General features: G+C 39.1%; 1 protein-coding gene across 5 annotated transcripts; it reads right to left on the bottom strand.

Moving 5' to 3' along the window:
- Nucleotides 1–607: 607 nt before the first annotated feature.
- Nucleotides 608–22,718, bottom strand: osbpl1a (oxysterol binding protein-like 1A). 5 transcript variants are annotated; one of them, XM_026305356.2, is made up of 29 exons: nucleotides 22,503–22,717; nucleotides 20,852–20,981; nucleotides 20,693–20,778; nucleotides 20,522–20,596; nucleotides 20,276–20,324; nucleotides 20,052–20,137; nucleotides 19,484–19,628; nucleotides 18,722–18,789; nucleotides 18,578–18,622; nucleotides 17,347–17,420; nucleotides 17,072–17,135; nucleotides 16,890–16,991; nucleotides 15,760–15,888; nucleotides 15,568–15,649; nucleotides 15,150–15,256; nucleotides 7,362–7,524; nucleotides 6,399–6,588; nucleotides 5,680–5,755; nucleotides 5,237–5,371; nucleotides 5,024–5,121; nucleotides 4,743–4,925; nucleotides 4,499–4,606; nucleotides 4,204–4,293; nucleotides 3,358–3,484; nucleotides 3,052–3,165; nucleotides 2,829–2,952; nucleotides 2,640–2,730; nucleotides 1,760–1,780; nucleotides 608–1,313 (listed from the first exon to the last, which is right to left on the bottom strand). In XM_026305356.2, the coding sequence occupies exons 2-29, from the start codon at nucleotides 20,973–20,975 to the stop codon at nucleotides 1,211–1,213; spliced, it is 2,859 nt and encodes a 952-aa protein (XP_026161141.1). In that variant the 5' UTR covers nucleotides 20,976–20,981; nucleotides 22,503–22,717; the 3' UTR covers nucleotides 608–1,210. The 5 variants fall into 5 exon arrangements, 4 of the variants coding, with proteins under 4 accessions (XP_026161141.1, XP_026161139.1, XP_026161140.1 ...); XM_026305354.2 differs by having other exon boundaries at nucleotides 20,276–20,387; nucleotides 22,503–22,716; XM_026305355.2 differs by lacking the exon at nucleotides 1,760–1,780 and having other exon boundaries at nucleotides 20,276–20,387.
- Between the last annotated feature and the right edge of the window lie 80 nt (nucleotides 22,719–22,798).

Below are 22,798 nucleotides of genomic sequence, written 5' to 3'. Positions count from 1 at the left end.
TTGGAGGAACATGTACTCAATTGTATTTGACAGTGAAAAGACAGAAACAAACACATTAGAGGATGTTCAGCTTTGGTAGCTACATGACTTATGGGGTTAGTGTTCCTCTGTCGATGCATTAAGAAGGTAACATCAAGTTTAGCTGAACTTAAAAATAATAATAAAAAAGCTTGTTTATTATTTCATTTATTTTTAATCAACCCTCTTCTGGTCTTTTTCCTGTATATTTACCAAAGGTAAAAGCACATTTAACACCTCTATTCACACATATACTCTGCTTCAACCATCTTCTTACTAGGTATTTTAATTGAAAACTTACCAAGTGTCACCAATTCTTTGCATTGTCTCCTGATCTGAGAGCACAGCCTCCATATTACAAGTCAGTGTCTTGCAACAGAATCTTTCTTTACTGGATCATCCTTTTTCTGTTATGTGCATATCAAACATTTTGCATATACATTTTAAAATATTAATATAAATACACTGAATTGTTTATATGTGCAGGAATGGATTGTGAAATTAAATTATCGATATACATCATGACAATCTAGGCTGTATGAGACTTAGATTTTCAGCAAAGTTATAAATACAAAGCTCAATTTTTATGTGTGTGTGTGCTTTATATTGTATGGAGCACATCAGAAGAAGATTTTATTGGATAAAATTATAAAAACATTTTCCAGTCAATTCTTGTTTCTAATTCTAAATTAACTAACGTAACATCAATACAGTATAGAAAATATACTGCGTCAATGTAAAATATAGCCTCATTTCTTTACAAGGCAAACAGATCAAATCAGGAGAAATCATCCGCCGACTGCCAGTGGACAACCCGACTCTAGAGGAAATCACAAACACTATGACAACCATTTAAAAAAGGACAGATGGACACTAAAACCATGGACCCCTGTGCATCAGCACCTCTACTGTGCTTAACTTCCATAAACAACTTCTCAATGTAATATATAACATTTCAAAGAATGGTCAAACAACTTTACATTTAATAATTGATACATTTAAATATTGATAATTGACATTATTATGCACAGTCTTACCATTATAAAGTTGATTAAGGCCACACAGTTTAAGTACACAGTTTGCATATTTGTTATATATTACTGATGACATTCTATTTTTTTAAAAATCTGTTAATGCTAATCTGTAGAGAGGACATTGTACACTGGTAATTTCTCTATGCAGATCATGTCCATTAATAAATGTCTGGTAGCTGCCTGTATTCCCTGTCCCAGTAGCCACCAGAAAAGAGCCAGTCCTGGGAGCTGGTGTGAGGGTTTTGTCCTTGTTGAAACCACCTGAAAACAGAGAGAACAGCACATGAGCATTCAGTGATGCCAGGCACAAAATCTAAACTCAAACAAAGTGAGGAAGGAAGGTCAGGCACACTGCAGCACAAGGTAATGAGTGATCTGTAGGGCAGGTGACAGGTTTGGATTGGTTGACAGAGATTAACTTAATGTGAAACTAAACTAGGAGAGAAATGATCCGGGGATAGGGCTCCTGTGGAATTTGCATAATTCCATCTAGTGCCAGTAAGCGGAGCTGCCATGCTGGTTGGAGGGATAGCAGGTAAAATAATAGTGTCTCTAAAATGTAATTCCTCATCATCAGTAGTTCTCTGTCTTAATCTAACAGAGAGCCAGACACAAGTACATATAAATTTTAAAACAGAAAGCTTCAAGGATCATATGATCACACAACACACGTCAGGCACATCAGTGAACCAGCGAGCGGATCTAACCTTGGGCCCAGGGAAGGACTCCTTAACATCAAAGTGAGTGTGCGACAGAAACACACAAGAGAAGAGAAAATGGAGATTTAGCTCAAAGCACCAAAGTATGAAACAGTAAAGAACTGCAATTAGAAACTAGACTCAGCCATAATGTAGCTGAACATCAAAATAAATGTAAATTACATAAATGCATGTTCATTTAGAAAACTAAACAGTCAATGTTGAAAGTGTTCACACATGATGAAAGAAGTCACAGTACAGTGTGGTACAGTAACTGCAATAGAAGCTGATTAGCTTACCTTAACACAAAGCATAAACCTCATTTTCAAATCTCTAAATAACACAAATTGTAAAAGTAGCACGGTAGGCTGGCTGTTTCTAGGCTGACCGACTACTGGTTGTAGTTTCACATTTAGCTTAACAAAATCTTTTCACTGAAATAAAAAACTGAGTGATTGCATTCACCAAAATATTTAATTATCACTTGAAGAAACTGAACTTAGCTACAATGAAAACTACATATGCAATAATTTGAATGTCAGTTCATCTTAACAAATTAAACCTAGTATACTAGAGTTGACATCAATCATCACACTTTGCTATTATTAAAATGTCATTTCCTGATATTGCTATCAATAGTAAACATTACTTTTCTATATGTATGATATAATCTGTTATAAAAACATAACATATCAATCCATGATATGCACAATGTTAAAGTCTGCTGGCTTAATACTTTGTGGATTTGGATGGTTGTCTTAATATAGACTGAGCTTTCATCTATGTTAAAATTATAACTACTAGCAAACATGAGTTAATTACACAAAATCCTGTCGAGTGAAGCAATGAACAGTGACTGGAGAACACTTTCTTCCTCCAACAGTCTCACCTGGTCTTCCACTCTTCATCAGATTTGGAGCGGTTTTTGCGAGCTGCTCTCTGTTTTTCCTCAAGCCTTTTCTTCTCCTCACTGGCGAGGTCTATTAGAGTAACAACATTGTAGCATTTCTGATTACAGAAAGAAGATTTTCTTTTTTTTTAAATTTTCATTTCCAGTATATTCACTAACAGTTATTACCAATGTCACCGTTCTCCATGGCTCGTATGTCTGGTCTCAGCCTGCAGTCAGTCTGAGGAAGGACTCCCTCCATCTCTTTATGCAGCTCGTTCAGCTGCATCGCAAAGGATGTGAAGCTGTACATCTACAAATACATAACATTTGGTATATTAAAACGTTAGGAAACACCTCCTACAGTAGTTTTGAGACTACACTCTTGTGAATGTTTACAGTCCAGTCAGACCTCGGCAGAGTTAGCTGGTCTGGGTGCGACTCTCCACAGCAGCTGGCTGCCAGGGATCACTTCCACACTGTCTGAAACTGATGAAGGACCCTGCTCCTGGTCCTCACTGCAACCCTGGGGGCAGAAAATAATGATGTGTTATGAGTGTCTGCAAGATGCATTATTATATCAGACGATGTTTAATGACAGAATAGTGATAATTATGGTTGTTAGCATCTGTTGTTATCACTATTGTCAGTCCTGAGAGTGTTTATTGAATTATAATGTCAAACTGATGTGATTCCTGCAGTAAAAGACATTTCTTACTGGTTGGCTGGCTTTTTTTTCTTCCACCCCTTTCTTGTCATTTTTTTTATGTGCTTCAAAGGCAGCAGGGTCGACGACATAAAGACACTCCGTCCATTTCCCATAGAGAGCACACAGCTTCTTTTTGCTTTGGAAAAAACACACCCACGCCCACACATGCAAACATCCTCAGGAACAAGCACTTAGATCACTTCAATTTTAGCTGCAGATTTTTGAAACATGAAAACGTCCTGGTTAACAAAAGCTATAAACAAAATAAACATTTCCATGTTTCCCATAAAAGGCTCACAGGCCTAGGCATTACACACCATGCATTCATTAACAAAGACGATCTTCTTATCTCTCCGCTAATGATCAGTGTTCCTTGTTGCCACATGACTTCCCTCGCTGTCATTTTGTGTGTTTGCATTTTTCCTGAATCTATGTATCTGATGGTGCATATGTGATCTTGTAGATTTTCTCGTGGGTCTGCACACTACTTGTTTCCTGTCAGTCGTCTTCTTGTTACTTTATCTAGTTCAGTGTCATGTTAGGTTTTTTTTTTGTTTCTTAGATATGTCTTTATGATTTGCAGCTGAAGCATACTTAGACCGATCTTACTCAATCAGATTTGCTCTAAAATATGGGAGTAATGAAGGAATATGTTTTATGTGTCAATGACAGTGGCTGTCAACTAATACTGAGGAAAACCTTTTTTTGTTATCAAAAAATATGTTGCAACACACAAAACAGTGATCATTAATTAAGCATGTGATGTAATGTCTGAATGACGTATTGCCAAGGCAACGATTTCAACATCCCAATCATTATTCGAATTGTTTGTCTGAACATCAGCGTCAGCCTTACCTTTTATCCAGAATATACCCTTCAACCTTGTGCAGTTCTTTGCCGAAAAGGCCACATGGCTTGAAATTCAGGCAGCACCTTTCTCCAGTTCTAGGAGAAAAGGGAAAAATAAAAACAGGATGTTATCCTCCAGCTGTCTGCATTTTCCTCCCTTTCAAAGTTCCTCAAAATAACGTCATCAGCTTTGTCTGAGTTGTTCTACTCAAGTCTTCAAACCTGCAATCTTTAGATAAATGTAAGTAAGTGTGTGTACTTTAACATTTTACTTACTGCCAGTGGATTTGTTTCATCTTACCTGTGGTTGATGACCTCTACATTTCCATACTGTTCAATCCACAGTTGGCCCACAATTATGTTGTGAACGCAACACGTAGGATTTGTCCATGTGTAGGCTTCACTGTGTCTGGAAAGAAAAAGTACTTAGGAAGGATGTCCCATTTGCAAATGGTCGTGTGTGATAAGGTCATACAGATCACTCAGAGAGCAAACATGGTTGTATTTATGTTCTGTGTTTCTCCTAGTCAGCTAGAAATTCATACTTGGGCAGTTCCAGCGTGATGATGCCTTTTGGCTCAGCTTCTACACTCTTCCCCCAGAATTTGAGTTTGGGGTAGATGGATCCGTGAAACACAAAATCTTGTGTCAGGCCTTCAGCATGGAAGGCACTGACTGGAGGGTGATGGCTCACCTGCTCCGATATGAGCCTGAAGCCAAGATCTTCCCTAAGGGACAAGTGAGACACATCATCAAAGTGGGAGCGTTAGAGGACAGATCCGAGTATATAACTGGTGATTAACATGAGCTGTATAATCCCATTTACCTGACCAGTTCATAGGTTTCTCCTAGCAGGGGGTTGAAGGGTTTACCTGTCCGTTCCCACTGGGAGGCCACAGCAGACACCGCAAACGCAGCCACACACTAGATATTCACACAGTCCTAGGCATTAAACTCACAAGTAAAGGTATAATGCTGTAAAAGTACAAGTATTTTTTGAAAGAAAGTCTTTTGCACATGACAAGTCCAGAAGTGCTACCTTCATTCTCTCAACTGAGTCTGAGGAGGTGTTGGCCTGGCAGATGAGGTATGTGTGCTCCATGTACTCTGTCAGACGCTGCAGGAAACTGAGTGGCTCATTGAAAATCACTGGCATTGTAATCTTGGAGAGTTCCTGAAAGAGACATGAAGAGGAAGAGAGTGCCAAGGTTTCATCACAGAGAGAAAGTAAAGTCCCTTCACAGAACAAGCATAATATTCATGGGGAGTTTCATCTGCTGTTTGGTGCTGAGCAGTCACTCCAAAATGATACGGTAACATGGCCCATTTCACATGGCTCTGTTAGACCTGTGCTAGATGAGGACAAAATTATTACAAATCCATCCTGAGGGGGTACTTGTATCTTTGTACCACAATTCCATCCAATCCATCTATCAGCTGCCTAGACATTTTACAGGTTGGTAATACAGACATATTTCTCACCATTCCAATGCAGTTTCTCAGGATACTCCAAATACTGAAGTCATTTCTTGAAAACATTGGTGCAGGTAAGCTGGTCCTAAAATAACACACATTAACATGCAGTTCTATTATTTTGTTAAGTTGCATTTGATGCATTGGCTTTAACTTTGTACTAGTCCTCTAAAAACATTTTTCATCAAAGGAAATGTCTCAGACATTTAATAACTACGTGTCACATCTTATTCACTGTGTGGCATACTGGCACTGAGCCCAGAGACTGCTTTTCAGGTTGGAATTTGGATTATATACTTACAATCACCATAATATAACATATAAACCAAATAATAGGAGGGGTTATCTTAATGATTAAAACCTAAATGCATCTAAACAATATAGGACTATACTGCAGAGTCATTATTGCATTACACTTTGACCTTATCAATATTTAACAGCTCTGACATGGAGCTCAGTTCTTACAATACATGTCTTTCTCATGCTTTTACCTGGCTGGCCCTGACTCTAAATTATTCATACTATGAAGTGGAGACCTGAGAGAGGACAGAAAAATAAAAAAAATACAAAGCTCACAAAGAAGAACAGAAGACTCGGAAAAGGTTTGGTAAAAGCCTCATTCTAGTATCAATGAGATTTTGCAGCCAAAAATAAAATGCACCAGTAACAGTCTGATCGGAGGAGACAGGCCTTCTGAGGAGTTTGTTCAACCACACAGCGCAGCTGACCTATGCTTTGTGATCCCATTGGGTTGAGTCTCATCCTTGTTGCCATGGTGATCCTCCTGCAACATGCCGGTGGGGCTGCAAGGGCTGCTTAACATAAGAGAGCCTTCGTCGTTGTCGTCGTCCTCCTCCTCTTCAGAGGAATGGCTGGCCACCGTTTCAAAGCCACTCAGCGAGTGCTCTGAGTCAGAGTCTGAAACAATTTAACGTCGGAAATAAAATCAGAAGAGGAATATAGTAACATTTTAACCAGGGAGCTATAGTCTAACAGTAAAGCCAATGTCAACAAATGCATAATAGCAATTAAAGCCAGACAGTTATATCAACCATGCAGATATGTTGACTGGTATAATGCTAAAAATAAGTGTTTTAAAAAAAAACAATGTTTTTTTATAGGGTGATGGCAATTTTATTTTTTCACTGTGAAATGATTGACTGTAAAAACTATGGTGTAGTTAATAATCACAGATCATTTCTTCTACAGCAGAAATCTCAATTTTATTGCTATGAGATTTTTAAAATCTCAACTATTGATATTGGGCTAAAAAATGGTATCAACTTGGCTTTAGCATCAATACTGTACAAATGACAAAATAATTATTGAACAACCACTATAGTCATAAAAATATAAATAAAATAATTGTATTTATGTTAAATATGTAGTTTTAAACATTATATGCTTTTTGATTAGAAGCTATTCTTAAAAACAATCCTCAAGCATCAGTCAGTTTAATGTTACTACACCATACAAGTTTTTTTTTTTCACAGCAAAAACAAACATTCACGTGAAAAGGTTTTTTTTGCACAACCAGGCAACACTAGAGCTTACGTCACACTGTGGAAAACACACCAAAAACATTCCCCGGCAGGAGGAAGTATTCCAGTGTCCTATAGGCGAATGAAAGTGGGAGTTGGTCACAGAATCTCCTGCGTCTCCTGAGTGCGCTTGATAACTTGTTAACTTACCAGACACGGCGTCGTGGAACTCATCCTCGCTGAGGGCACTCCGCGGTGAAGATCCTTTGACGACGGATTGCTCAAGTTCGTGGTGCTCCGTGGCCAGAGTCTGCAGCGCTTCGGAAAGGATCTTGTTCTTCTCTACCACCTGCTCCAATTTCAGACTGCGCACCTGAGCTCACCACAAACACACACACAAAGAAAGAGACTAATCACTAATAGAAACATAAACCAGCATGAATCTTATCTTCTGGCAACTCAATACAAATAGTATAAGTGTTCTCATAGCTAGTGATATTTTATTATTTTATTCATCTATCCCAACAACCAGAAGACAAACGTATGTGACTGTCAGACCGGCTGTGATGCCAGTGGGTCTGCAAATAAACAGCGTGTTGACTGAGTGATCCTCCCCTCGGCAACTGTCCTCTCATTATCAGACCCACGGAGAGGGACAGAGATGAAGCGGAGTGTGATGAGCCATGTTTATCTGTAATGGGGGACATCTGCCTTGATGCTGTCATCTCAAATGGCCTGACAGAGAACATGATTCCAATGGAGGAGAGGGGATCAAATAACAGGTAATGGACTCAGATATAAACTATTAACCAAACCTTCCATTTAGCCAAAGCATTATTGTTGATAATATGAAGACATGCTCATGTTTCATCTGCACGTTGATGAACAATCTGACTTCACTGTTTCCACTGATATGTAAATACAGCCTAGTAAAAAGGAAGCACTTTACTTTGGACTGTCAAAGAAACAAAAAGCAAAAATTGAGGGTAAATTATCATCCATGAGATGCTAACCAGGACCAGAGCAGGAAGGGTGAGGTGGGAAGAAGGTGGTGTATAATGATAGACCACAGATCACCGGTATACACCACTTTAAAGAGGAATTTCCTGCTGCCTGACCCCTCCACGGATGGTGCTAAAGTGTAAAGTGGAAGTGAATCAGAATCTTTCCTTCACAGGGGAATGAGAACTGGCCCCGCTGCTTCATTCACACTGCGCAACATCATGTGCAGACTGAGATACACTGTACATGTTTGAGTTATTTGTATTGAAAACAGGCCTATTCATGGGGAGCTCAGAGATTCTGCGAGCCTTTCATTGCAGCACAGCTGAGTGATGGAGGCCTGGCCCAGGTGTAAAACCCGGAAAGCAGTTGCATTTAAAAAAAAAAGGAGCACTGAAATGGATATTGGCAGCCTTTGGGCACACAAGCAGTGCTATCTCTTCTAAAGATCCTAGAGAAATTCAACTGTGTTTTGTATGAGAAGAAAGTGTGTGGGAGGGAAAACAAAAAACAACAAGACAGATCAAGTACACAGTTGAAACTGATTTTTTCCAACACTTAGTTATTTTAATTATTCAGGCTTTGGAATAAAACTATTTGCCCTGTGTTTGTGTCCATGTTAACATGCAAACTGATTGTTTCAGAAGCAGAAACTGAATACTACTATGAGTTTAAACAATCAGAGGGAGGTAGACTGTCTAATACTGCATAGCAATTTGAAGATATGTACCCAGGGACAATATAAAAATGCCAACTCTCAAACATTTTCTCATATTGCTCACAATGTAGTAGCTACTCCACGCGTGTTTCTGGGTGTATTAAATTTCAATAAGGTTTTGTACAGATATGCATGGTTCCCAGAGAGTGAATCTTACTGACTGTGGTTATTATTTTAGGACCATTCTCAGGTTGCAATCGTGGTTTTGGGTAAATTGTTTAAAAAAAAAAAATGTTGAGAGGTTTGTGATGAAATTTGTTTCACATGTTCATGTTGCTCTCACGATGAACTGTAAAACCTTTTGCGATCCCATATTGCCATCAAATTATCATTCGTTTGAAACTTTGGTTTAAGATCTCACAAGTGATATTCCTATCAGGTTCAGCTGTATTGTGCTTAATGTAATAGCACATTAGCATGTTAATAATAAAATTGCTTAAAATTCAAACATTATAATCCAAATCACAGTTCAGTGTCTCTGAAGTTGGTGCTGCTGTAGACACAGTTTAAAATGAAAACCAATTTACTGAAAAAATATTAGAGGAAATTAAAAGAGGAACAGTGAGTCGTAGCAAAGTCTGAGAATGTGAAAAAAGAGAAACCAAATGACTGAATACGAAATCACTGAAGAAAAATGATATGGCTTAGACCTGAAATGAAAGTACTTATTTAAAAAAAAAAATCTAGAAATTCTTCTATTTCTTCTGCACGTCTTACAGTTGAAGCTGACTTGGCAGAAAGACAGACAGAAATATATTTTGAAGAAGAAGAACAGCTGCAAAAATGAAGCTTTATTTGGATGAGGAAACTGCAACATGGAGGAAGGACCATTAAATCTAGAAGCTCTCAGTCTAATGTCCATGTCCACAAGTGTTACTGAACAAAAGAAAAATAAAACATGATCCATCTTCTGGATCTTGGAATAAGACTGAAGTAGAAAAATGCACTTTGCTTAATTCCTTTGGAGCCTCTATCATTTAAATGCCATCAACCATGTGGAGTTGGGCCAGAAAAGGCAGACCAAAGCCATATGTTCAACATTGTGAGAAAACAAAATGAAATATAGAAACTACTAGGACTACACTCTTGATAGAACAGCAACACCTCTCATCTTTGTCAGAAAGACAGATACAGTACCAGCCTTTGGTGGATCTATTGAAATATCATACATTTCTGAAAGGTTAGAGGAATGTGTTAAAGAACACATTAGAGAGATGGGATATGTCAAGGTTGAGGTTTTACTAAGGAAATTAGCAGAATGGTTCTTCGTTTGCAAGAAATATTGTATCTACAGATGAGGCTTTACTAGAAAATATCAACACCAATTATACTTATAATACTCCTCCAACATCTAAAGAGATATTGAATATTTTACTCAAAATGAAAGATTCTGCACTAGGTCATTATGGAATAAGAGCTAGTGGCCTTCTTTACTGTTGAGTCTCTGACCTACAGTGGGTACGGAAAGTATTCAGACCCCTTTAAATTTTTCACTCTTTGTGTCATTGCAGCCATTTGCCAAAATCAAAAAAGTTCATTTTATTTCTCATTAATGTACACTCAGCACTCCATCTTGACAGAAAAAAACAGAAATGTAGAAATTTTTGCAAATTTATTAAAAAAGAAAACCTGAAATATCACATGGTCATAAGTATTCAGACCCTGTGCTCAGTATTGAGTAGAAGCACCCTTTTGAGCTAGTACAGCCATGAGTCTTCTTGGGAATGATACAACAAGTTTTTCACACCTGGATTTGGGGATCCTCTGCCATTCTTCCTTGCAGATCCTCTCCAGTTCTGTCAGGTTGGATGGTGAACGTTGGTGGACAGCCATTTTCAGGTCTCTCCAGAGAAGCTCAATTGGGTTTAGGTCAGGGCTCTGGCTGGGCCAGTCAAGAACGGTCACAGAGTTGTTCCGAAGCCACTGCTTTGTTATTTTAGCTGTGTGCTTAGGGTCATTGTCCTGTTGAAAGGTGAACCTTCGGCCCAGTCTGAGGTCCTGAGCACTCTGGAAGAGGTTTTCTTCCAGGATATCTCTGTACTTGGCCGCATTCATCTTTCCTTCAATTGCAACCAGTCGTCCTGTCCCTGCAGCTGAAAAACACCCCCACAACATGATGCTCCCACCACCATGTTTCACTGTAGGGATTGTATTGGGCAGGTGATGAGTAGTGCCTGGTTTTCTCCACACATACCGCTTACAATTAACACCAAAAAGTTCAATCTTGGTCTCATCAGACCAGAGAATCTTATTTCTCATAGTCTGGGAGTCCTTCATGTGTTTTTTGGTAAACTCTATGCGGGCTTTCATGTGTCTTGCACTGAATAGAGGCTTCCGTCGGGCCACTCTGCCATAAAGCCCCGACTGGTGGAGGGCTGCAGTGATAGTTGACTTTGTGGAACTTTCTCCCATCTCCCTACTGCATCTCTGGAGCTCAGCCACAGTGATCTTTGGGTTCTTCTTTACCTCTCTCACCAAGGCTCTTCTTCCACGATCGCTCAGTTTGGCTGGGCGGCCAGATCTAGGAAGAGTTCTGGTCGTCCCAAACTTTTTCCATTTGAGGATTATGGAGGCCACTGTGCTCTTAGGAACCTTGAGTGCTGCAGAAATACTTTTGTAACCTTGGCCAGATCTGTGCCTTGCCACAATTCTGTCTCTGAGCTCCTTGGGCAGTTCCTTTGACCTCATGATTCTCATTTGCTCTGACATGCACTGTGAGCTGTAAGGTCTTATATAGACAGGTGTGTGCCTTTCCTAATCAAGTCCAATCAGTTTAATTAAACACAGCTGGACTCCAATGAAGGAGCAGAACCATCTCAAGGAGGATCAGAAGAAATGGACAGCATGTGAGTTAAATATGAGTGTCACTGCAAAGGGTCTGAATACTTATGACCATGTGATATTTCAGTTTTTCTTTTTTAATAAATTTGCAAAAATTTCTACATTTCTGTTTTTTTCTGCCAAGATGGGGTGCTGAGTGTACATTAATGAGAAATAAAATGAACTTTTTTGATTTTGGCAAATGGCTGCAATGACACAAAGAGTGAAAAATTTAAAGGGGTCTGAATACTTTCCGTACCCACTGTATGTTCTATCTCTCGTACTCAAAACAGGTGTCGTGCCAAGAGATCTTAATGTGGCCAAAGTTGGACCACTGTTAAAATCTGGTGATTCCAGCTTGGTGAGCAACGACTGCCCTATATCTGTCCTGTCACTGTTCTCTAAAATTCTTTAGAATCTGGTATACACTAGACTTATGAGAACAACATATTATATCACTAACAATACGGGCTCAGAGGAAAAAATCTATTGCAATTTGGCCATAAAATATCAACTGATAGAGACAAGAGAAAATTCTCACTTGGTATATTTTTAGACTTATCAAAAGTATGTGACACAGTCAATCACAAGATTCTCATCAGTAAATTGCAAAAAATAAAACTACATCCTCATTACTTTAGATAAAAAAAACAAGACATTTTTAACTAACAAAATGTAAAATCATTATGATGTGTAGATGATGTACCACTTGTTGAAATTGTAGTTTTTAATGTATGCTGTTGACTTTTTGTAAAGTGGAGGTTATATCTTTATAAGCCCACTGGCATCACAAGCTCTCCTGCACAGTCTTAATTATCTATTTTAATATAATGTCTTATGTTTTTATATATTCTGATGAATAAATCTAAATCTAAATGGAAAGGGCTTTCATGGCTTCTTGTTAAACCAGAAGATGTAAAAGCTCTTCTAACAACAGCATTTTCCCCAGTGCCTGTTGTAATTTCATGGGAGAAGTACAATACCTGCACAAAGTAGAGATTATAATGATCATTATAAGAAATATTTCTTACAAACTCAGAGACAGGTGAAGACCTGTAGCCTGTGAACATAGAAAAGGCACAGCCAGAAAACTACACTGATTGACATTACCAATTTCCCAGAAAGAAAAATGATAATCTTAACGGGCCCAGTGAGAAAGTCTGCTGCTTGGCTCTTAAAGCTTTAAAAGCCGTCTCTTGTCTCGTTGCCAGAAGAAGAGACTATTGAGCATGGACCTTGCACAATCTCTAGATTTGACTCAAGAAAGAAGTTCATTGGAGAAGGACATGGTCACTTTTAAGAGGCAGATGGTTCCAAGTTGTCTGTCAGTGTAGGAGCTCAAGAAGGTTGTGCTGCTCATTAAGCCAAAGGAAGACACTTCCAGAGGAACTCTCCGGGCTCCAACAGTGCAAATGGGTACATTCACAAACTGCCTACTAATAGGAGCTGCTGAGAGTTGTGGTTGGCTCAGAATGTCACCTATGCTTGTTGAGACTAAACATCCCATAATACTTGCTGAGGATTTCAACATCTCAGAGATTTTTCCTAAGGCGTATTGATCAAAAATATCACATATTGCAAACTGTGGTCTTAGCTCACTGACACTAATATAGTCATAAGTAAAGTTCTGACTAAGTGTGTGATCTGTTAAAGACTGAATGCTCAGCAAGTGTCATCTGGCAGAACTGACGTACAGTCTGGCGGTACAAGTGATCCACACTGAAGTGGAAACTTCACCAGATACCGACTCCTTCATAAACACGCAAAGAGGCTTTACAGCGAGACGTGGTCAATTTCAGCAACTGTGCTCTAACAACAGGACAAACTTAGCATGACAGCGCCAGCTCAGAGTTGACACTGAGCTGTGAAATCAGATGCAGATGATGCTCTTCAGAAAGGAATTAAATAGACTTAACACCATAGTTGGCTATAAAGTATGAAGCATTGTGAGAAAGGTTAAAAAGATCAGTGTGAAAGGTCTTCAAATACACTTGACACATGGATTTGAGTAAAGGAAGCCATCACAAACAGTTGTCCAATTACCAAGGCTTCCCCCTGGAAGCACTGACAGCGAACCACCAGGTACTGTTGAAGAACTGAACATCTTTACCACCAGCAGACTTCCAAGGGGCTTGTGGGCAATGAAAGCAGGTCTAGTACATGTCGGACTACACAGGGCATCAGAGATGGTCATTCTTGAAGATATATTGCTTATAGTGGACAACACAGCACCCTAAAGTATGACTGTGAATAAATTCACAAAGAACTCTGAATTTTGTACTAATAATAACTGAGGTTTTGTGATAGCGTATATTTTAGTGTTGTTCTTTGTTATCGTGCAGTCACAGTGGGGATCGAGAGAAGGTCCCAGAGATCTGGACTGTGAGATTCAAATACAGTAAATGCACACTGCATGATGGCAGAAAGGATAGAGGATGAGTGGGTCTTTATATTTGACCAGTTTGACCAGTTAACCAGTGTGATCGCTGTGATTACACTTTGTATATGTAATAAGTAGACTTTTTCTATTAAATAAGTTATAAAAATGTTTTTCCTTTTATGTCAGCAACTACCTCTGGTGGCACAATATACATCCAGCAAACAAAACATCCTCGGAGCATCTTCTTAATTTATTTCCGCAAGTTGCCACAATAAGTTCTATATTTTCCAGCCATTCATAACTTTACAACACAAAAAGGAAAATGTATCTTTTTATGCAAAGAATTTCAAGTGAATCAACATGTAAAAATGCTTTTAATACTAAAGTTTTACATTATTACAGAATGGATGCAAAGGTTCAGCTTGCTGTGAGCTATAAGTGGTGCTATCTTTTCTTTTTTTTTTTGCTGGAGGGATGTAATCCTTCCATTATAATCAAATCTATTGAACCGCACACAAAGGAAACCCTGACAGCTCATAATTAGTGCACTCCACTGAGCTGCTTTCATAAGGAGGTGTAAAAATGTGCCGCTGTTTTCTTATCAAAGACGTTATGTTTTTATATCTTATTCTTAAGAAAACATTGCTACATATCTGAGGGTCACAGAGATTAAGCATCTTGTTGATTATAGTATTTACAGTCTGCATGTTTCAAAGGGTCACTTCAATCAAATCACAAACAGACATGCTTTCTTCCTGCCCTCACGTACAAAAGCTTTGAGGAATGTTACGCGTCTTTGCAGAAACAATATCTTGGTTACACAATCATCAGATATCAAACCAAACTGTAAACCTCCATTTAACTGGGTTGGCAACAAAAGTTCCAGGACTAAATACATCCAAGTAACACATAAAACCAAAAATATAATCTTGCTTATGATCTGGGTGAACACACAAATTAATCAGTATTGTGTTGTTGGCAGTTGTTAATAAAATGCCGATAATCAGTGGCATAATAGAGCAAAAACTAAGACACTTAGCAACCAACAGGCATTCAGCTAGGGGAAGCAGACACTTACCCCTTCTTGTCTGGAGAAATGGCTGAGACAGACACTGAGACTGGAACTGGTCTCACTGGACAACTCACAGATTTCGTGCATTTTCTGCAGTATGGCAGGTGGAAATGCTGATGGGACAAACACACAACCCAAACACAAGAACCTGCTCAAAAATTGAAAGACAAACTGCAGGCAAAATGCGAAGTTAACTTTGTTTAGTGGTTTGCTATGTTGTCGGAAAAGTTACAGATAAGCACAGCAACCTCATGATGCCATCAATACTGCAAATTTAAATGTGTTTGATGATGCATAGAATTTTAATCATAAGCTTTTTATTTCCACTCATGAATGGTTCATATCGGTGAGGTTCCTCTGCTGGTTTATATGTTTTAAAATAGAAATAAAAAAAATAAATTGACATTGAAATAACAGGTTTTACTTTCTGCCAGCCCATCATTTTTCAGCACGGACAGGAAAGCTGCCACCTCCTTTTCCAGCTTCTTCTGGCTGGTCTCCGCTGCCTGGTGTTAGAGAGACATAAGAGAATAGAGATGAACAAATACCGTGCAGGGTGGGGGGGTGGATCATGACCCTGACATGTTAATTATGGATTTTTGTCATTAAGAGCCACCTGTAGTGAGTCTGTTAACTCCCCGAGAGACATCACTTGCCCCTCCTCCTCCTCCCCCTCGCTGCCCTGCTCTTGGGAGCAGTAGTGCGTGCTGTAAGCCGCGTGCTCCTCCAGGGCATCCAGCCATGCCTGGAAGACAGATGACAGATTTTTCTTTGATTTGTCATGAAAACCAAACACATAATTCATTTATCTCACATATTCTGACCTGGAGAAAAAAAAAAAAAACTGTGACAGAAATTAGTGACAGAAAAAAACTACAGTATATAAAGAGTGGATTTAATTGATTGACAATTTAAGTATGTGTTTTAAAGGAATGGTTTGACAGCAGCTTAGCTTAGCACATGGACGGTAAACAGGGGGCACAGCCTGGTTTTGTACGACTGCAATAAAATCTGCAGATTACTAAAGATTACTAATACTGTAAACCTGTTATATGTTTTTTTTTTTAATCCTGATTTCAGTCTTTATGCAAAAGCTAAGCTAATCAGGTGTTTTCCCTAAAGATCAAACAATTCCAGAGCTTACATAACTATATGCACTTTGGGTGCATAGCGGCTGCTCTGAGCCAGTTACAGTCTGACACATAACCCACCATGAATTGGTGTTTTTAAAGTTCAGGTATTTCCAGTCTTTATACTAAGCTAAGTCGACTGTACAGTACAGTACTGTACTGACTGCTGGTTGTAACCTTGCCTTCAATGGGCAGACATCAGAGTGGTACAAATTTTCCCTGTCACCTGAATGTGACATTAATTATTTCTCTTTGTATTTCCAATGAAGAGCAGTAATGAGTAGTAAAGATTAGTAAGCTCATCTGCTCATCTCAGCAGTGCTACTGCAACGTTTTTAATAAAATCATCATCATTTCTGAGAACACAAAATCATAATTATATAATTATTTTTATATTAGAATTATCTTATTATTTCAGCTCCTTTAATATCAGAGCTATGAGGTGACGCAGTAAAAAAGGAGCAAGTTCATTTTGACTGGTGCTTCGCAGGTGGACACTAATGCAGAAAAGGACGTATGACTCAGGCCTAAATGTTTCCTTTATTGTCAATAAGTCTTAGATAATAATGGAACAATCTGAACTCTTTAGAAGAGAAACCCGAGAAACTAAACTCACTTTTCTCATCGTCTCCGGGTCATTCTGAGGTGATACTTTGAAATGATGAACGCTGTCATCGAAGCATTTGAGGGTAAAGAAGCAGTTATCTTTGGCTCTGATCTGGAAATGAGAAAATTAAAGTCACAAAGATTCAACACGAATCAACAAAATTGAGAGCAATTTCCTACATGTTGGCTTACCAGACAGTGAGCGCGTGTGAGGGACTTGCATCCCTGTCTTCTGACATTAGCAGCAGCATCTGACCTTCATATGTGAGACAAATTCGCCTGAGATTTTTTTTTTTTCTTTTGCAGGCTGATATCTCAACAGATGTTACATTTACAACATTTTCAACACTTTTGTTGTTAATTTCCTATCTTATTTGACATTTCCAGCACCTTTCCAACCAAACCTGTGCTGCAGCAGTCTCATTTATTTGTTACTTAAGCCGATTCAAGAGTGAGGTGGCACCTACTGTTTAGAGTACCAGGATAAAACCCCATCCTGAAGGACGACCCAGTAGGAGCGCCAGCCGAAAAATCTGGAGCTCTGTGGGATGACGCACGAGAGAATAATCAGCAGCCTGATTTTCAGTGATTTCTATTATTGAATGGTCTCCTCTGATATCAATGGGTGGGTGAGAAAGAACAAAGCATTTTAAACACGTTAAACTGGAAATAGACTCCCAAATTTGACAAACATCTGTGCTCCACTTAAAAACACTTTCCAAAAAATAAATAAATAAAATCAAATAAAAAAAAAAACAACACATGGTTAAATACTAATAAGCTCAGTGGGTAGTTAAAATAAAATCGATCTTTAGGGTTTCCCCACAGCTGTGGTCATGTAATTTGCCATAATTGCCTGTTTTTGAATTTTAAATAACACTTACATTAACACCCAAGTGGTAATTACAACTGAGACTATTTTCAGTGGTGGATTAACATGCATTTGGGGTGCCACTATTTCTGCCGTTAGAATGAAAGTGGTTGGACTGAGTAAAATCTAAACTGGCTGTGCTCAGTGTAATGAAGGTATGCCACACTGTGAAATGGCTCATTGACGTGTGTTCAACAGGTTCAGGATAACAACTGAGCTCAGAGGAATACACTTTCAAACAATACCTGTTAGCAGGATAAGCTCATTGTTGATTTAGTTTTACTACTAAAATGAAGTCACTATGTTTTCATTAATAATGGATCACATGACTACTTGTATGTTTACTAGTAATGACCCCAGAGGAGTTTAAGGCTTTCTGGCCCACAGTTTTACAGTTTTATTTCAGTCTCCTGTTGTAATGTTTTCGGCTGCAGTGTGTGACTTTAATGAGAAACTCTAAAGTTTGGTTCTGTATTACCTGCCCAGTACCAAACAGCAGACACAGAGGGAGAAACTACCATAGTAGTCAATAGTGTTTACATCTTGTTTACTGGTGTCAATGTCAAAACGTGAGTTAGTGCTGGTTTCACTTATTCTTTATTGTTGATCATAATATCACAGTGACAGTTACTTTGTTAAATTTAACACACATAATTCTGTTGGCTGCAGGTGATTTTAACTACATGGCAGAATCACCAACAGCAAAAATACAGGCTGTCAAACTGCTGAGCAGATTTTGACACTGTTTTACTCTCGTGTTGTTTTTTTTCAATCTGCAAAAGATTGAGTTCATTCAGTAAGCTGAGAAAATGATTCCCAAACTTTACCTTCCAGAGGAGTCCTTCGTGCGTCTTGACATGGCGGGTCACACCCTGGAAGGGGCACAGATGAAAAACATGAGGAAAATAAAAACCAAATCATAGAACAAATCAAAGTAAGTTTAGGAAGCTGATTATCAGCTGAGCACTCACTCGATGAATGTTGCCTTCAAGGACCTGCTTCATTGCTGTGTCACTGACCAGATCAAACACTGTCTGACCTACGTGTTATCACACAAGAAAATTGGTGCTTTAGCACAACAGAGTGGAGGTGTAACAAGGGGAAAAACACAGGACGATGACTGGCACACATATCAAAGAGTCATTTATACCTAAACCAACCCCAGTTTAGCTCTCAGCTTTTTGGAAGAGACGTACGTGGTGTACAAAAGGATAAAAGGTGCTGTATCTTCTTCTAACGGGTTTTATAGATGAGAAGACACAAACAATGTGCTGGTGTGTCACTCAGTATTTTACAACTTCCCTACCCTATTTCTTGTCAGGCCCATATCATTTTTGTCCTTGAAGAATTTGTCAGAAATCTGTGGTCTATATTTTAAAAGAAGCCAAGTATTTTCCTAACAGCTGGGTGTTTCATCAAACATAGCTGAGCAGGGCTAGTTTTGGCTGGGAATAAATATATAATGTTTATACTAATAAGCATTTACAGCAGCAGGACAGCGTAAGTGGGTTGACTCAAAATAAGGTGAAGCTGCCAAATTCATTGTAATGAAAAAAAACCCCACTTCAATCAGTGCAGCGACATGGATTTTTGATATGTATTTAATCATGTTTGGACAACCATGGAATTCCAAGGCACATACATAGTTGGTTTTGGTCTTTTCATGGTAAAACTACAAAATCTTGCTAGATAAGTATCATTCATGATTGCCAGCTCTGGCTGACAGGCCTTACCATTCTTGTTCTTGATGTTGGGGCTGGCTCCACTCTTGAGTAGCTTCAGGGCACACTGCTTCTGGCCTCGGTACGCTGCACAGTGCAGCGGAGTGTTACCCAGCAGATCTGTGCAGTTGATGTCTGGAGGCTTTTTCCTGCTGAACTAACACAAGAAAGCAAACAAGCAAACACAGAAAAGAAAAAATCAGATGGATTATCCTGCAGGTCTTTATGATTCTGAAATAAAGCATGACTCGGATTTGTCACACTGACATTAAGAGCTGGAATAGTCATGGCTGCTAAGATTTTTTAAAAACCTTTACACTACTACTCTTGTTCCACAGCAATGAATGTTTTCATTGCCAATTGTGTTGCTATCTCTGAACTTTAGACTTGTTGTAACTTGTGAATAAGTGTAATTATTTGACAGTGTAACTGCTACTTCATATACAAATAAATCTTAAGTTAATTCACCACATGATTTCACAAACAAAACACTCCTTTTCACACCATTACCTCTAGGAACTATGTTACATTTTAGGACATTCCACATTATTACTGGTCAAAATCAGTGTCTGCCACTAACCAGCTGAGTTAGAGTTGTAAGGTCTCCTTCTCGCGCTGCTTCCAAAAGTTTATCCTCCAGTTTCCTCTCCTCTGTTCTTTCAGCCGCTGTCAGCATTTCCAAGAAAAAACAAGGCTTTTAGAATTTATACATTATATAAACTTGTGTGAATGAATATTAAAAACATACTGATTGATTAAAAAACATCTTTTCATGAAATCACTTAAATGACATGTCTCTCTCACCTTCCAACATGCTTCTGATCTCTGCATTTTGGGTGACATCTTTGGGAATCTGTGCTGACCCATTGATCACAGTGGGACATGCATCATAGTGCAGCAGCAGCATGACAACCTCCTGATCAATATGTGATGGATTGATTGATTGACTGACTGAATGAATGAATAATTGCATGCATAAAATCATACTATCAACAAAGAGCAGAAGGAAACTTAAACTCTGAGTGGAGACGTGATGACACATTCAAGTACCTTTCTTCCTGTGAAGGCAGCTTTGTGCAGAGGAGTATCTCCGATATTATTGGGCAAGTTAACATCTGCCCCTGCCTGCAGGGGTGTAGCAACACACACACACACTCAATTTAAAACCTATAGTGTGTTAGTGTGTGTTTGGATTTAAAAAAAAAAAAATAGTAACCCTACCTTAAGCAATTCCTCCACTACATCTTTGTGTCCAAAATAACAAGCCAAGTGAAGAGGCGTCCATCCTAGGTTAGACTTATTTTTACCTGAGAAAACAGTACAAACTGCATAATACCTGTATGTTATTATTGATATGATTCCCATCAATTAATTCTGTACCTTTGCAGTTAATGTTAATCTGCATCCCATCCCTGATTTTGGACATAAGGAGCTTTTGAATCCCAAGCAGGTCTCCGTTCCGGGCGCAGTGCAGGAACTGCTCCTCTGGCTCCAGTCCCTCCATGGACCCCTGCAGAGGAAACACAGGAAAGAAACAGCAAAGGCACAAAATTACGCTTTTAATCGCTGTGACTCAGCTGTAATTAAAAAGATGCTTTCACATACACACGTGCACCAAGTCACTGAAAAGAAACCCAGTAGCTGTAGGAGGCTAATGCTCATTACTAATCAGCTGGAGCTCAGTGGGAAGAAAACTAATGAGCTTTTAGGTTTATTAGAACATCAGCACATTTGTGTTTCTTTAGTATGTAAGTATATAAACCTGCTCTGCAAATATTTAAGCACTTTGAAAGTACTACAAGTACATTGCAAGTACAAAAGAAAAAAAAAAACATTCTAGTTAAAGTGGTACGTCAGCAATGTTCTCATCCATAAAGTCGGAGCACACGTGAGAGACAGTCGTATAGACCAGGCTTTAAAAAAAATCCATTGGCTACTACACTTCCCACAGTGCAACTGGTAGCATCTTAAACATGGCCTTCCCCACCTGGTGATCACACATGTCTCTCAAACTCCTCACTGCTAAAACTAAGCAGTCTCCAAACCCAAGCAGAAATAAGAAACCAGTGTGTAGAAGCTGTCTCCCTTTCTGTTGCTAAAGTCATCATCTCTCACTGTTTAGGTCACGTGATATGAGCAAAGTGTCACAACTGGTTTTGTCAAGTGATGAGGAAAAGGCAAATGTCAGTGGGAGAGAAGAAGGAAATCAGACTTGTGACAAAATGTGGCAGTCACCAGACCAGCCTTACAGGAAGGAAACAGGTCCTCCCCTTCACACAGCATGAGACTGATGTCTGTGAGTCAGGGAGGAGAAAACTCCAACTGACTGAAACAGGTTTACCTGGGATCATAAAGCACATGACACTAACTGTCTTTCTCCTATTCGCCTCTATAAACCATAGCCATAGAATAAAAATACTATCAGCTCTCTTTGGCACCTCAGTAATCAATATTTAATTCATTTCTACTTTTGTTTTGTTTTATCTCACTTGATTAATTTGTTTCCACTCTGAGTTTTATGTTCCAGCTGCTAAAGAACCTTAAACATTGCTCCTTACAAACCAAAGTGGAGCCTTCTTTCCCTCACACAGTCCCTCAGATTTGTCTTGTGACCATTTGTAAGGGTCTTGGGCCTTGGGTCTTGGATGGGAACCACTAGACTAAACTACCAAACAATATATAAAACGATTTCACCTCACACAGCTACAACAGTAAAAAGCTGCTTAGACATTGATGCATCATATAAATAAAATGATATTGTGAACTATAATAACACACCAGTCACAGCAGCCTTGTTTCTGTACAGGTATTTTTACTTTTCATTCTTTATCTGATAACAGATACTTCCAGCAGGAGGATTTTTACCTGCAGGACTTTCACCTGCAAAGGGGTCCGTCAATGCTGGAGCTACTTTTTGGATGTAGCTCAGGTTTTTGCCCAAAGCAGCTGTGACATGAAACGGTCTGCTGTGCCATTGGACTGACACATCATGATCAATAAGCAGGTCACACACGGAGTCACACACACTTACTGCTTCAGCTAATCCCGTCCTGAGCAGTGAAGTCCGGAGCCGGTCTCCGCAGCCCCCCTGTCAGGCTACATGGGATGATTTAAACCTCAGTGCACATCCGCCGACAACAGCTCACATTAACGTCCTCAACCGAGCGAGCGTGATGCCCCACACACGCGCGCACACGCGCACACGCATACCTCTGTTTTGTGTTTACACAGGCATCAGCTGATCGTTGCACAAGCGGAACCCATGGCTTACACTTTCAAAATAAAAGTTCAGATTGAAATATTAAACCTTGTAGCAATATTCGCATT

The sequence above is a fragment of the Mastacembelus armatus genome, chromosome 4, assembly GCF_900324485.2.
Source record: "Mastacembelus armatus chromosome 4, fMasArm1.2, whole genome shotgun sequence".
NCBI lineage: Eukaryota > Metazoa > Chordata > Actinopteri > Synbranchiformes > Mastacembelidae > Mastacembelus > Mastacembelus armatus.
This window is presented reverse-complemented; position numbering and strand designations above follow the sequence as displayed.

Excerpts from the sequence above, each read along its gene's own strand:
- osbpl1a (XM_026305354.2), bottom strand. The coding sequence starts at position 20,975 with ATGGAGGGACTGGAGCCAGAGGAGCAGTTCCTGCACTGCGCCCGGAAC. Across the intron at positions 20,597-20,692 it reads TAGTGGAGGAATTGCTTAAG|GCAGGGGCAGATGTTAACTT; the intron begins GTAGGGTTACTA and ends ACACCCCTGCAG. Across the intron at positions 18,623-18,721 it reads TTGAAGGCAACATTCATCGA|GGTGTGACCCGCCATGTCAA; the intron begins GTGAGTGCTCAG and ends TGCCCCTTCCAG.